The sequence below is a fragment of the Arvicanthis niloticus genome, chromosome 11 (genome assembly GCF_011762505.2).
Source record: "Arvicanthis niloticus isolate mArvNil1 chromosome 11, mArvNil1.pat.X, whole genome shotgun sequence".
NCBI lineage: Eukaryota > Metazoa > Chordata > Mammalia > Rodentia > Muridae > Arvicanthis > Arvicanthis niloticus.
The window spans coordinates 66,500,576-66,514,436 of NC_047668.1; the positions used below are offsets into that span (position 1 = coordinate 66,500,576).

Below are 13,861 nucleotides of genomic sequence, written 5' to 3' on the forward strand. Positions count from 1 at the left end.
TCTATAGATCAGGCTGGCCTCGAACTCAGAAATCTGCCTGCTGCTGCCTCTCAAGTGCTGGGATTAAAGGTGTGCGCCACCACTGCTCAAAGATCAATTTTAAGATTTGATTTTTCATCAGTTTGAGTCACACGTTTTATTATATTTTGCTTTTGCATGATTACTTTAACTTCTTATTGCTATTATTAGTTGCATGAGATGGTGGGTAGTAGTTAAACTGATGATATTTGGGGGATGATTTTGACAGGACACTGGAACTAGAGAAGAGAAGGAGAAAACAAAGAGACACGATGAAGAGGAGAGAACACAATGTCAAATAATCTGGGACCAAATATTTTGGGTATGCCACAGGATTTATAGCAGGTACTACATTTTACAGAACATCAAATGGGGCAGGGGACAAAAAAACCCAACACCTCACAAAGGGTTCTGACTTACTTGGTCAAGTCTGTTCCCATATAAAGTTGTATCGAATGGAATAAATTTATACAGAAATTATGAAAATAACTGCCTGCCTGCCAAATCAATTCAGAAATGTTTTTCATAGTACAGGGAAGGCAATTTTTTTTTTTGTTATCCTCTATTATGTATTTGTTCCCAATAAAAGATAAACATCATCCCATAAGCCCAACAAAGCCACTATAACATCGCCTGAAAGAGATGTGGTACACACGTGAAGCTCACAGGCAGTGGCTCTGTGTCCAGTCAGGGGGAGGCATTGTCTGCACCATTTGGCTGCCGCAAAGAACCAGGCTGCTGGAAACATGCAGACACGCGTTTTATAACTGAGGCTGCCATGAGCAGTCTGGAAAGGAGACGGTGCTGTTGTGTGGAAATTGAGGTAGATGTTCATTACCTCTAAATTTGGATTCCTCAAATCAGCTTTCCATCCAAACTGCCTCATGAGAGCAAGTCCAGTCACTCTTCCTGCTTCCTGCAAAGCGGCAAGTAATAATAAAGGTAAGAATATAGGAAAGACAGAAACTTTAAAATACACAAAAGCTAGCAGCCTGGGGGAAAACCAAGTCATAGCATCTGATGGCAATTTAGTGGTATTAAAATATGTCTCCAATGATTGCCTATGCAAGGCAGTAGGGCTGAATTTTACTTTCTCCATCTTTCAAACCCCTTGGGATCTCTACTCCGTCAATCCTAGATGTGTGACATAAGACCAGGACCCACCACATGTGATCCTTCTAATACAGGAATGAACACACACTGAAAGATTAAGCATGCCCATCGTATGTTTGCATGACCAGATCAGCTTCATTACACTCAACCCTTGTGTGATTCTAAGTTAGGCTAAAAATCCAGACCAATATTGCGCTACTGAACTTTGTAGAGGCCAACAAATGAGGTCATGGGATGAAAACAGGTGTCCACCCTTTCCTAGACAATCAGACTTTGTGTGCATTGGTCTATTTGTGGTCTAGATCTCAGTGACAAGCCTAAAAGCATCACACAAGCAGGGTGGTCCTCAACAGGCATACAGATGTAATAAAGAAGAACCCCCAACATACTAAGACCACAGCATCGTTTTCACAAATGCAAAGGACACCTATGAGCCTAGAGAAGCCTTTATGCAGAAAGCAAAAGAAAGCGGCCATATGGAATAACACCATATGGAATAGCAGACTACTCCTCTGGAGCCTCTAGAGCTAAGTTGAAAAGGGACTTGCACTTTTAAAGACATACAGTCCTATGCAGTTAGACCCCATCACCTGTCTGGGCCATGTCACCTGATCTGTAAGAGGTGTGTTTTTGGAAAGCAGGATCCCACCCGGGAGGTGAGCATACCTGTCCGGTGATGACCTTTCTGATATTCCCACTGCATCGACAGGAAACCCTGAAGGTCAAGTCTTCCTGGTTCTGAGCATCAGCTGCCTTGTCTGTGGCACTATCGAGTCTCTGTTCTTGAAGATTGTCCGTTCTAGTGACAGCTTCCCCTTGCTCTGGTGAGCTTTGCGGTAGTTTGTCCTGCTGGTTTTCCCCATGACGCTCAGCAACCACTTGTATCTCCTCTACTTTTAATTTCTTAGCAATCATAATTTCACTTTCTCCTGCTTTCCGTTTTGGTGGGTTAGCATCCCTCTGAGAAGCTTTCTCTCGTTTTGTATCATGTCCGAGAAGTTTTTTCCGAAGTGAAATGGCCTCCAACCAACTTCCTGGATCATCATTTATAAATCTTTGCACCTCATTAAGTATTCTTCCTAAATAAACAAAACCTCAGTTTACCCATTGTCAAGTTTTAGAGATAATTGTCCATTACATTCCGAAATCCCAGGTTTAATGACCTCTATTTCTTTAAAATATTTTGCTGAATTGCTACACAAACAAGAATTGTTACATGAACAAAATTTCACTTTTATTTGGAATTTATATAATCTATCCTAAAAATATAAAGCAGAATAAATTTCACTCTTTTACATTCAGAGCTTGAAGTTTTATCAGATTTATAGAAATTCCATGTATTAGGTTTGTGAAGCCATTTATTCAGTGATAATATACTCAGCTAGATTGTGAGGATTTTTATTTTTTGGTTTTTCAAGACAGGGTTTCATCTAAGACCACAAAAAATTTGACATAAATCTTAAGGTGAGTTTCCATGAAATTAAACTTCAGATATGCAAGCCACTTTTAAGTTAAGGGCTGTCAGCCTGTCCAGTGAACTTTAATCTTTTCCTATAAACAAAAGCTAACAAAAGCCACCAAGATGATCTGAAAATTAACACTCTATTTCCTTCAAGATGATACATCCACAGTATATGGATGACTGGAAAAAACCACGGTACCCACAAGGCCTCAAGATTTCTCTATGTTTTCTCTTCAAGTCTTGATTTCTGTTATTTGCAATTTTTTTCTCAAAATAGCTTCTTAAAGATTTATGTAATTCTTTGATGTCTTATGTATATAGCAATCAGAGTGAAGGTTAAGACATTGGTAAATCCTGCAGGGTCTGCCTTTTGAAAATGTCTTTAATCAGGATTTTGAAATTATTTATACAACATAATTTTAAAGTTAGGGAGTAGTTAAGAAATGTCCTAAGCGCCTTTATACATGGTCTTAAGTTTGTTGAAAACATTTAAGGTTCTAGGAGAAGAAAATTTTACTATGAAGTAATTTTCCAACTGTATCACTCAGTTAAAATTTATAAGATGACAGTTTTTATCAACTTGTGATGCATAATTATATTCTGGTTATTACATGCTTCGAAAAATCAAATAAATACAACAGAGCACGATTACCCCTATAAAGAAAACACATGAACAATAAAAGCCAGAGGGCAGGCGGCAGGTTCCACAGAGAAGTGACGGAGCATGCTGCAGCGATGGGACCATACCCGGTACTGAGACGCCTGTAACTGACTCAGCTGCACGGTGTTCCCAGGAGTGTGAAATGGAGGCACAGGCTGTTGAGTGTGGAACCTTGGTGTCACACAGCAGGTGGGTGAAAGCAACAGGGACACACTGTACCTTTGTGCACAGAAGAGACTGCAATGGGAAGCTGCTTCTTAATCAACAAAAACAGTCTTTCCGCCGACTTTAACTTCTTCATTGAAGGCAAATCTGAACAGGTAGTGAAAAACACTTTTCCTGAAATATATTCAACCTAGACACAGAAAAACATATATTACTATGGCTGCAGGTCAAAATAAGGACCACTTTTCCCCTTTGGTCATGTGTGGAACGTCTGTTCTGCAGTAGGCACTGCCGACCCGTGCTTTTCCTTTAAACACTTAAAAACACTAAGGTAGAGTTCATCATGCCCATTTTTTTTACATCAGAAACTGACATATAGGGTAAGCTAAATAATTTGATTGAGGTCATGAAGTCAGACTATTATGCTATTTCTTGTGAAGTACCCATCCATGTGACTGGAAAATATAGAGACAAAATATTTAATAATTATACTGCCAAAACTCAACCACTGCTTAAAAGTAGGCAAAAGAAAGGTATTCTACAAAGCACAAACTAGGTATAGACCAAGGCAGATGTTTCTTAAATATTTCCATTGTCTACTAGGGAAAATACTGAACTGCAGCAAATACTGAACCGTAATGCAACAGACATGTAAACTAAGATATAAAACTCATATGAAACCCAAAAGAATGGAAAAGTTCAGATGTAGCTTATCAGATACACCGATTAGCTACACAGTATTTTAGCAACGAATATGGAAGCCACCATTTTTAAATGTTGGGGGAAGAATCCTGTAAGAGCCAGGAAGCATTGGATTCTAACAACCAGGAGCAGGTGCAGAAGCAACAAAACCCTGGCCACAGTGATCTGTCAGATCCTGGCAGTGCTGGCTGAATTACACTGATTGATAATGTCAGGGGGACGGATGGCATAGCTTAGGCCAGTCTGATATATGGCCATGAAATCCTGAGCACCACAGATGGTAATGGACAGCCATTAAGGAATTCTGATGAGAACTGTGACAGCAATGATTTAGCTGACAGAAAAATTACCTTGAAGGGGCATAAAAGACTGGTGTAGAATGTGGTGCTGGATGGGAAATAGATTACTGAGGTAGGAGCGATGGGGCACGTGGGTACGGCACAGGAAAACAGACAGGAGTGAGGCATAAACATCACACAGAAAGAGTCTTTGGGATGAACGTGTGGTACATGGGGAGGAAGGATGGGAAACCCACTGATCCACAGGGAAATGAATGTGGTGTGGGAAACTGCAGGTGGTGCCAAAGGGACCCTAAACTTTCTAGCTGTGGTTAAGTTCAGGAAGGATATCGGTTGTCCTGGAGTTCTTTTTCATTCACACTGGTCTTGGCTGACTGACACAATCCTAAGTTATCTGGAACTAAGGCAGCAGGGAATGTGGGGTACCTTGTGCTATGGGCTGAGTATGTACCCTAAGGGTCAAGTAAGGAGGCTGGTCATTGTGGCAACACTGAGAGCTGAGAGAACTTTGGGATTTGGCCTAGCAAGCAGTGATTGGGTCACAACAACCTTGAAACCAGTGCTGGTCACATGGTTACCGCTCAGTCTCATGACAGTAGCTACTTCCCAGGAAAGCAGATTGTTATAAGAAAAGCTTGGGTCCCACCTGTCTCCTTCAGACAGGCTCTCTGAGCTTCTCCATCTCATTGCACAGATGGGCGTGGCCATTTCAGTCACTATCCACGCTATTTCAACTTTCTGCTACCAGAATGTTGAATCAAATAAATTTTGTCTCTCTATGGTTCCTAGTCCTGGTTATTCTGCCACAGCATGCAGAATGAACTAAGAAACCACATGCTTAAGACGTTATCATTCAGGGGCTGGAGCAATGGCTCAGCAGTTACCAGCACTGGTTGCTCTTTTAGAGAAGTTAGTCCGACTCCCAGCACCCACACAGGGGCGCAGAGCCACTTGTAACTCCAGTTTCAGGGATCCAATGCTCTCTTCTGACCTTTGCAAGCACATGACCCACACATGGTATATAGATACACATTCAGTCAAAACATCAGTACACATAAAATAAATCATATATATTATATATATATGTCATTATGCAACTTAACCTAAAATCCTTTCTAAGATCCTGAAGAAACAAACCTACTTTACTGAAGATGAATGGTTTTAAGACTGAAATAACAGAGACAAAAGAGCCGGCTCAGTGGTTATGAGCACTTGCTGTTCTTGCAAAGGACGCGGTTCCTAGCACGCAATGGCTGCTTACAAAGGTCTATAACTCCAGTTCCTGGGGATCTGACGCCCTCTTTGGCCTCTAAGGGCACTGCATAAATATGATACAGTTAAAAACAGCAAAACACTGATACACATTTTAAAAGCAATTAAAGTAATAAAAACAAGAAAATGGACATAAAAATCTAGGCCAGGGATTTTACTTAGGTAGGTGGGGATCTAGACATTTATACTTCCTAACTGTTCAACGGCTTCTGCTTCTTTTACTTGTTTGAATATTAAAGAAAACAGCTTGTACAATAAGATTTTCTTAAAGTATCTTCTTTTTAAAAGAAAGGTTTGAGAAGAGCATGACAAGGTATCAAGGGACATAACTGAACTCTTGACTCATGCAGTATGTTGACTAATTACACCACCAAATCCAGAATCAAAACTCAAAGCAGTGCTACCATCTTTAGAATGTACGTAAGGGCCACTAGACTTTTTACACGTGAGAAGCACTCTATCAGAAGCAGTCTGCTGATTTAATCACCGTGAGAATCACACAATCACATCTATGAATACAAGCATCTTTCTCTTTGTGAATCATCTTGAAGGAGGAGAGAGAATGACTTTCAGTATTTAAGAATTCATCAACTCAGGTGAAGCATTGGCTGACCGGTCAAGGGTACTGGCTGCTCATCCAGAGGACTGGGGTTCAATTCCCAGCACCCACATGGCAGCTAATAACTGCTGTGGGATCCGGCACCTCCCACAAACATACATTCAGACAAAACACCAAAATAAGCAAACAAACAACAAACAAATCAGACAACAAAAAGAATTCATCAACTGCTAAAGCTAATATTTCCCTTTCCCTCCAGCTTTTGGGGTAAGATGTATTTTTATTATCTATGTGTATTTGTGTAGATAAGCACTTATGTGTTTGGGCGACATAAGAGATCATAGGTGTTGAAGTCTCCCGGAGTTGAAATTGCAGGCAATTGTCAACTATATGATGTGGGTGCTGGGACCCTAACTCAGATGCTCTGGAAGAGCAGCTACCACTACTTCTTAACATGTATTTATTTGTCTGAATGTGTATGTGTGGGCACGTGTGTATATATGTGGTGGTCAGAGGTCAACTTGTGGAGTCAGCTCTCTCCTTCCACTGACCTCAAGACTGCCATGCTTGGCAGCAAGCACCTTTACCTATGAGGATCTCTTAGGCTTTGGTTTATTGCTTCTAATTGATCATAATCAATTGTAATATTGTGGAGTAATGTAACATTTTCATCTCAATATTTGTTATTTGAAAAGCTATTTACAAGTTGCATCTCCCATTTTGAATCAAACGAAAATGAAGTGTCTAAACCAATTGGTCTAATGTCTAACACTTATGTAGATGAGCGGAGAGCCCTTTCTTGCTAGCATAAGTGGTTAGTTAGCACTTTTGTCTTTCCTTTTAAATTTATGGACTCAAGTTTAGCCTAAAGATTAGTAGTTGTTTAAATTTAGGTAAACCCCAGTATCACTGGGAGGCACCAAAGTTCTAATTCTGCTGATACTATTTAGACTTGAAATGAATTTTTAAAGTACTAAGTGATCTGTGGTGTTATCTAAGTTTTGGTTCATTTTATAAAACAGAATTTAAAAATAGACTTAATTTTCAAAATGGCATCAAATTGAAAGAAAAAAAATGTACAGACTCTTGTAAAGGTTTATACAATCATTCTGTCCCACAGAAATAACTACAAAATAACCCCCTTAGTTCTAACTATTCCCCACTGTTGTGATACTATTAAAAAACAAAAAACTATTTGGCCTCCTAAAGGCTCGGGTTAATAGTCTCTGCTGTGTGCACTTGTAAAGATCAATGAGTCAATCGACAGACTCTGCTCAGCTAGCATGACATCACCTCCACCACATTCAATTTTATTTTAAAGACAACTATTGCTACTATGATCCTTACCAAAAATTAGTGTTTAAGTCATTACATATCGTTATAAAGACTTTTTTTTTCTGTACTGAGTGATCTAAATGTGTGTATTAAATATTTTAAAATATCCACATACCTTTAAAGACATCTACCCCATCACTGGAACATGGGAAGCAAGATTCAATCTGACCAAATTACAGGAACCCAGTTTGCAGGAAATACAGAGGATGGAGTCCTAGGGTTCCAAACCCCCCAATGTTTCTGTGCTGGAAATATACTGCTCTATGCAATACGGAAGGTAGGAGCTCTCTAAGGCAGAGCCTCACAGCAGACTGATGTTTCTGAGTTGCAGACAGCAAGTCCATGATCATCACGGTGGGGATTTATGGTGGAAAGGCAGGCAGGCAGGCAGGCAGGCAGGCATAGTGCTGGAGTAATAGCTGAAAACTCAAGATGGAGCCAGAGAGAATGGGGAGAGACAAAGATAAGGACTCATTCTCTTTCTCTCTCCCTCTCTCATACACAAAGATACTCACACACACATATACAGACACACAGATAGACAGACAGAAAGACACACACACACCCAGAGAGAGAGAGAGAGAGAGAGAGAGAGAGAGAGAGAGAGAGAGAGAGAGAGAGAGAGAGAGAAAGAAACAGGCTGGGCCTAGCATGGGCTTTTTGAAACCTTAATGCCCACCCCCAGTGACACACCTCCTTCACAAGGCCACACCTCTTAATTCTTCCTTATCAGACCAACAACTGGGTACCAAACATTCAAATATATGAGCCACACCATAGGCAGGGAGTGTAGATGAGGATAACTTCGTATCCAGAACAGGATGTGTAGTTTATGAGTACCTGAAATGTCAACAAGGTGTCTGAAAGAGTGGATTCTTATTTAACTTTAGATAGCCACTGATAGGGCTATTAGCGACTCTATGGGATAGCAAAGCCACGGAGGGTCATGTTAAGCTAACTGGCCCTGTTGAGCTGAGAATAGCTTAATATTTTTCAACAGATGTAAATACAACAGCAAAGACAAAAAATATAGAAATCACACGTGAGTGACTAATCAAGCAGACAGGAAGTGTGACAGAAGCCGATTGTGAGACAGACAGCTTTTATTTTACAGATTGCTTTAGCTTAGGGGCAAATAACCCAGTCACTTTAACATGAAAATTCCAAGAGAAACACTGGTAAATTTATACATTAGATGAAAAAGTCTATCAACCAATCACAATGTGCAGATGGCATTTAAATCCCTGTTTACACACACAAACTTAAAAACAAAAGTGGTATTATAAACAAATTCAACTTTGAATACTAATTAGGTGTTTGTTGATAAGGAATGATTTTTTTTAGCTGTGTAAATGATAAGGTGACATTTTTAAAACCTTCATCATCTCCTTTACATTACACTATATGCCCTGCTATGAACATCGTAATTTAGAGATCCACAAATCCCATGGGTTGGATGTGTGGCAGGAGAGATGAATGGCACAGAGCTCTCTGTGTGCTGATCTCTAAGGCAGCTGGTTGACGAGCACGGAGAATTCACCGCATTATTCTGTTTGTTCCTGTGTCCATGAAAAACAGCAAAAGGAATACACAGGAGGCCTTCTGCTGCAGGCTGGTTTGAAGGATTTACCTGAGTGACAGTTCCTGGGAAGGGACAGTGTTTTCATGTTCAAAGGCGAACACCTCGGCTCGTCAGCAGCCTACTGAAGGAAAAGCCTTTGGGGCTAGCACCCAAGAATATGCACCTTCAGCAAGCTTCCCTGGTGAGTCTTAACATTCACTAACGTCAGAAAAACACTGATTAAAACTGAGTGATTACCTTCTACAAGTAAACAGTCACTTTTGAATTAATCTGTCTTATAAATTTAGATGTTTTGAATATTAATTTTCTTCCAGCAAACCTAAATTTCTAGGAGACTATTCTCACCACAAGAATGATCTTAAAAAAAAAAAAAGATTTATTTAGTTATTATCATGTATACACTGTTCTCTCTGTATGCATTCTGTATTCATGCCTGCACACCAGAAGAGTGCACCAGATCCCATTACAGATGGTTGTGAGCTACCATGTGGTTCTGGGAATTGAACTCAGGACTTCTGGAAGAGCAGCCAGCACTCTTAACCTCTGAGCCATCTCTCCAGAGCCACAAAAATGATTTTTAAGTATCCTCATACATAACTCATTTTGTGGGAGAGCATCTATGGAGCACCAATTGTTTGCTGTGCACTCTAAGCTAACTATTTTTAGTTGAGTGACATCATGAAAGTATCAGCCAAGGAAAAGTGGGGCTTAGAAAACTGAACACTTTACATGAAATCCAGTTGTGTTAGCGTGTTAGGTTCTTCACTGTGGCTTTATAGCATAGCCTTTGCTCAGTGCTACAGGGTAGGTTCCATACTGCACTGGGTCCTCTCCATCTGTCCCCTTGGTGGATTCAATATCTCAGACAGAAAATATTTAGGAGGTAAATACTAAACATGCACAGACTCTTTCTTTGGTATTATTTCCTAAACAATTTGCTTAACAGCTGACACAGCGTTAGTGCCCTCCGACATCTGCAGGGTTCACATGAACAAGTTATAAGCACTGCTTTGTATACAGACTTGAGCAACCATGCATTTGTGTACAGTGAGGCATTTTAGATAATAATATCCTCAGATATTAAGAAGAGACAGATCAGAGGAACCCACCCTGGGGCAGAAGGTAAGCTTATTGTTGCAGTACTGTTAAACACTGATAACAATGATTGCAAATCATTTTCTACAAATAACCCCTTTAATATTTGTTTTTTTTTTTTTTCTTTAAATAAGCTAAGGTGTTGGGGGCTGGAGAAATTTGACTCCAAGTACTTTAGACCCTTCTCTGGTGCTCTGGCTGCTTTTATCAAGGGCAGTCAGTCAGTTGTGTAGCTGGGCTGCCCTGATACCTAACACTCCATGGAGGTCTTGAGGAAGGTACATGGCAACCACAGGTGCTTGCTGCAAAAACACACGTCATTTAAAACCCTATTTCAGCCATGGCTTTTTCAAATGCCTTGTATGGGACCCTTTTTATGATTCTACAAGTCTTGGTAAACTATAGATGACCCTGCTTCCCCAGAGCTTATTCCTACTCAGGCCAGAGGAAGAGCACACTGCCTGACAGCCCAGCAAAAGGTCAATGATTGGCACAAGCAGACCTTCATTTGCTGTTGGAAGTTTTCCTCCAATGATTTTGTCTCTCAAGGAGAAAACAGAATACTTTTTCTAACAATCTTAAAACAACCAGACTGGGGCCGGGCAGTGGTGGCGCACACCTTTAATCCCAGCACTTGGGAGGCAGAGGCAGGTGGATTTCTGAGTTCGAGGCCAGCCTGGTTTACAGAATGAGTTCCAGAACAGCCAGGGCTACACAGAGAAACCCTGTCTTGAAAAACAAAAAACAAAAACAACAACAACCCCCCCCCCCAAAAAAAAAAAAAAACCCAGAAAAAACCAACAACAACTGGATGACACCAAGACTGGATGACACCTCGTCATTTCCACACTAAGCTCGCCAAGTTAACAAAACAAATTCCTGGGCCTCACTATGTAAAAGTAACTTTTATTCACCAGATATAATTGTCTCGGAGGTTTACTGCCTCTGTCTGCTAACCTAGGCCTAGTCCTGGAAGCTTCTAGCCTCCATACAACCTTATCTAGGCCTAGAATGTTGTCAGCCTCTGAGACTGACTGCTGAATAAGCTCACCCTTTTTAAGTTCTTTCTGAACTCTGGCTGGCTGGTTCAATTCAGCTGTTCTGGCTCAAACTCCTCTCCAAGCTGACTGATTCAATCTGGTTTCTCTCTCTTAGCCTCTCCTGAATTGCTCTGGTTGGCTTCAAACTAACTTTGGCAATCTGTTCTAATCTTCTGGTTCCTTCTCATTCTCTGGCTCCCTCTCTCTTCAAATGTGTATAGCTTGTTTCCTCTCTATTTGCAACCTGTTTCTTTGTAACTGTCCAAGTAAAACTGTCTCCTCTTCTTTTTCCTCTCTGCCCCTGCTCAAGTATTGTCCCTTTCCTCTCTCTTCTCTTAAGAATTGGGCATATCCTTATTTTGTGAAATCTTTCTCTGATTCGTCACCTTGTCTGCCATTTAATTAAATGTCACTTTCAAACATGGCTGCCTCCTTCTATAAAAAAAGATAAAGTTAGTAATTTATGTTCGTTGTTTGAGATTAAAGGTATGTACTAAGGGTGTGTCTGTATTCCAGCCAGAGGGATAAAAAGTATATGCTAAGGACTGATCACACCACAACTAGAAAGTTGTTATGCCCTGCAACATACATATGGCCACATGTGGCTGGGTTGGACATTATATAGTTATGCTGGATTTCAGAATCTGCATATTACCATCATCATTTTATAATTGCATGACTTGAATACATCATTGGATTCACCTGGTTAAGACCAGGTGCTATTCTTGTAGGGGACCCATGTTTGCATCCCAGCACCCATGCAAGACAACTCACAATCACATGTAACTCCAGCTCCAGGGAGATGAGCCGATGGTTCAGGCTTTCATAATACTCTACATTCATATGAGTCCACACACACTTCAAAACAAAACAAAAAACCAACAAACCTTAAATACTAGATGAATGCAGAGATTATTATTTAGAGACAATTTTAGGTTAAATTCAGTAGTCTAATGTGGTTGATGCTATTCTCAGCAACTCTCCCCACTGCACCTGCACCTCCATCTCCACCTGGATGCCCACCATGGCAGACAGTCCTTTTGTGGGCTTCGAACGCTGCTCCCAGAGGTGAGCAGTTAGATTTTAGCAAGCTTTCCCTTTCCAAGAACACATCACACACAAAAGTACCGACCTACCCTATGACATCCTTTCCCTAGGTTCTCAAGAACCCAGTTAGCACATTGTAGTACGTTTGACAAATGTTTACTAGACACTCACTGAAACGGGTAGCTACGAGGCTGGCAGGAGTGAGTTCTTGTTCTAGCTACTGCTTACCACGTGTGTTTTGGGTGTACTGGGTATGTCTTATAGCCATCCTACAATGTAGAACCGAACCTTGTCAAGTAACACGACTCAAACAAGTAAGACCGGAAACTATATTTGCATTTAACGTATAAAGAAAGAATTCTAACTCCAGCGATTGCCATTTCATGGTTTCTTTTTTAGGGATCCGGGACAAAACTGGCTTCCGCACCCCTCTGTTTAAAACTTCGGCTGTGACAGATGTGCAGTGACCATACTGGATAAAGAACGAGACCACCAGAACAGCCGGTCGCTCTCAGCAGTCATCGGAGGACCCGGGTTGGGCCACTGCACGCAAGGATGGGGCGCCGAGTGCTCACACGTCCTTCCGGGACCTGAGTCCCAGGCTGGTGGCAAGAGGGGACCCGGTGGGGACGTGGCCCCCCGAGCACGGTGAGCCCGACTCACCTGCGTGGCCTCCAGCCGCGCGCGCACCTCCCGCATCAAGAATGGCTCCAGGCCGCGGCCCGCAGTGCAGAAAAACCTGGCGCCGCCTGCGGGGTCAGAACCCGGGTCTGGCCCGGCCGCCGCCATGGCGCTCGGGCGCGACCCCGACCCGGTCACGTGATCTCGGGAGCGCGCCCGGATGCCTTCCGAAGAACAGGCACCTGAGCTTCGGCTTCGCAGGCCCGCCCTCTATGGGGCGTCCTGGAAACTACACCAAGCCTCCTGCAGCCAGGCATCTCTGATTGCCCAGGATCCTGGGGTTGCTGTCCTTACCGTCTTCACCAAAGACTGGACCAAACCGGTGAACTCGGGGCCAAGAGCGGAATTTCGTGTTCTCCAACAAGATGTCTTTTATGTTCCCGAAATTTGTTACATTTCTTGGATCTGGCCAATCATCTAGGTAAATAATGTGCCATTCAGTTTAGTCTAACCGATTTGAGCTAGTAACGGTATTTGAACGGTGTTAAAAAAAACCAAAACCTTGAGTTTTAAAATGACAAAATATGATATTAGTAGAATAAAATCTATCTCTAATTCAACAACATTACATTAGCTATGTAGTTCTATATTGAATCAGATATTAGAAATTGTTAAATGAGTGTTTCTCAGGGTCCAGAAATGGATGCCAGTAGGTAACTGACAGACATTCTCTTCCCCCTTGCCCAGCGGTCAGCTCCTAAAGGGTTGGGACAGTAGAGCAAAGTTCCTTATGGAGTCTTGTCACCTGAGCTTTTCCAAAGGTCAGTCCTAAATTGTTTCATTTGATAAGTTACCCTAGACCTGTCTCAAAAAAAAAAAAAAAAAAAAAA

At 41.5% G+C, this 13,861-nt stretch overlaps 1 protein-coding gene across 3 annotated transcripts in view; it reads right to left on the minus strand.

The window, feature by feature from the left end:
- Positions 1-13,177, minus strand: part of Thumpd2 (THUMP domain 2 tRNA and snRNA guanosine methyltransferase) — a 36,928-nt gene extending 23,751 nt beyond the window's left edge. For 2 of the 3 annotated variants that reach the window (XM_034513768.2, XM_034513767.2), the window contains exons 1-4: positions 13,014-13,175; positions 3,474-3,609; positions 1,798-2,210; positions 857-934 (exon numbers count right to left, since the gene is read on the minus strand). In XM_034513768.2, the coding sequence (XP_034369659.1) occupies positions 857-934; positions 1,798-2,210; positions 3,474-3,609; positions 13,014-13,139 (753 nt within the window). In that variant the 5' untranslated portion in view covers positions 13,140-13,175. Of the gene's footprint in view, positions 1-856; positions 935-1,797; positions 2,211-3,473; positions 3,610-13,013 lie in introns of all 3 variants that reach the window. The other variant, XM_076942352.1, reaches the window with a different exon arrangement.
- Between the last annotated feature and the right edge of the window lie 684 nt (positions 13,178-13,861).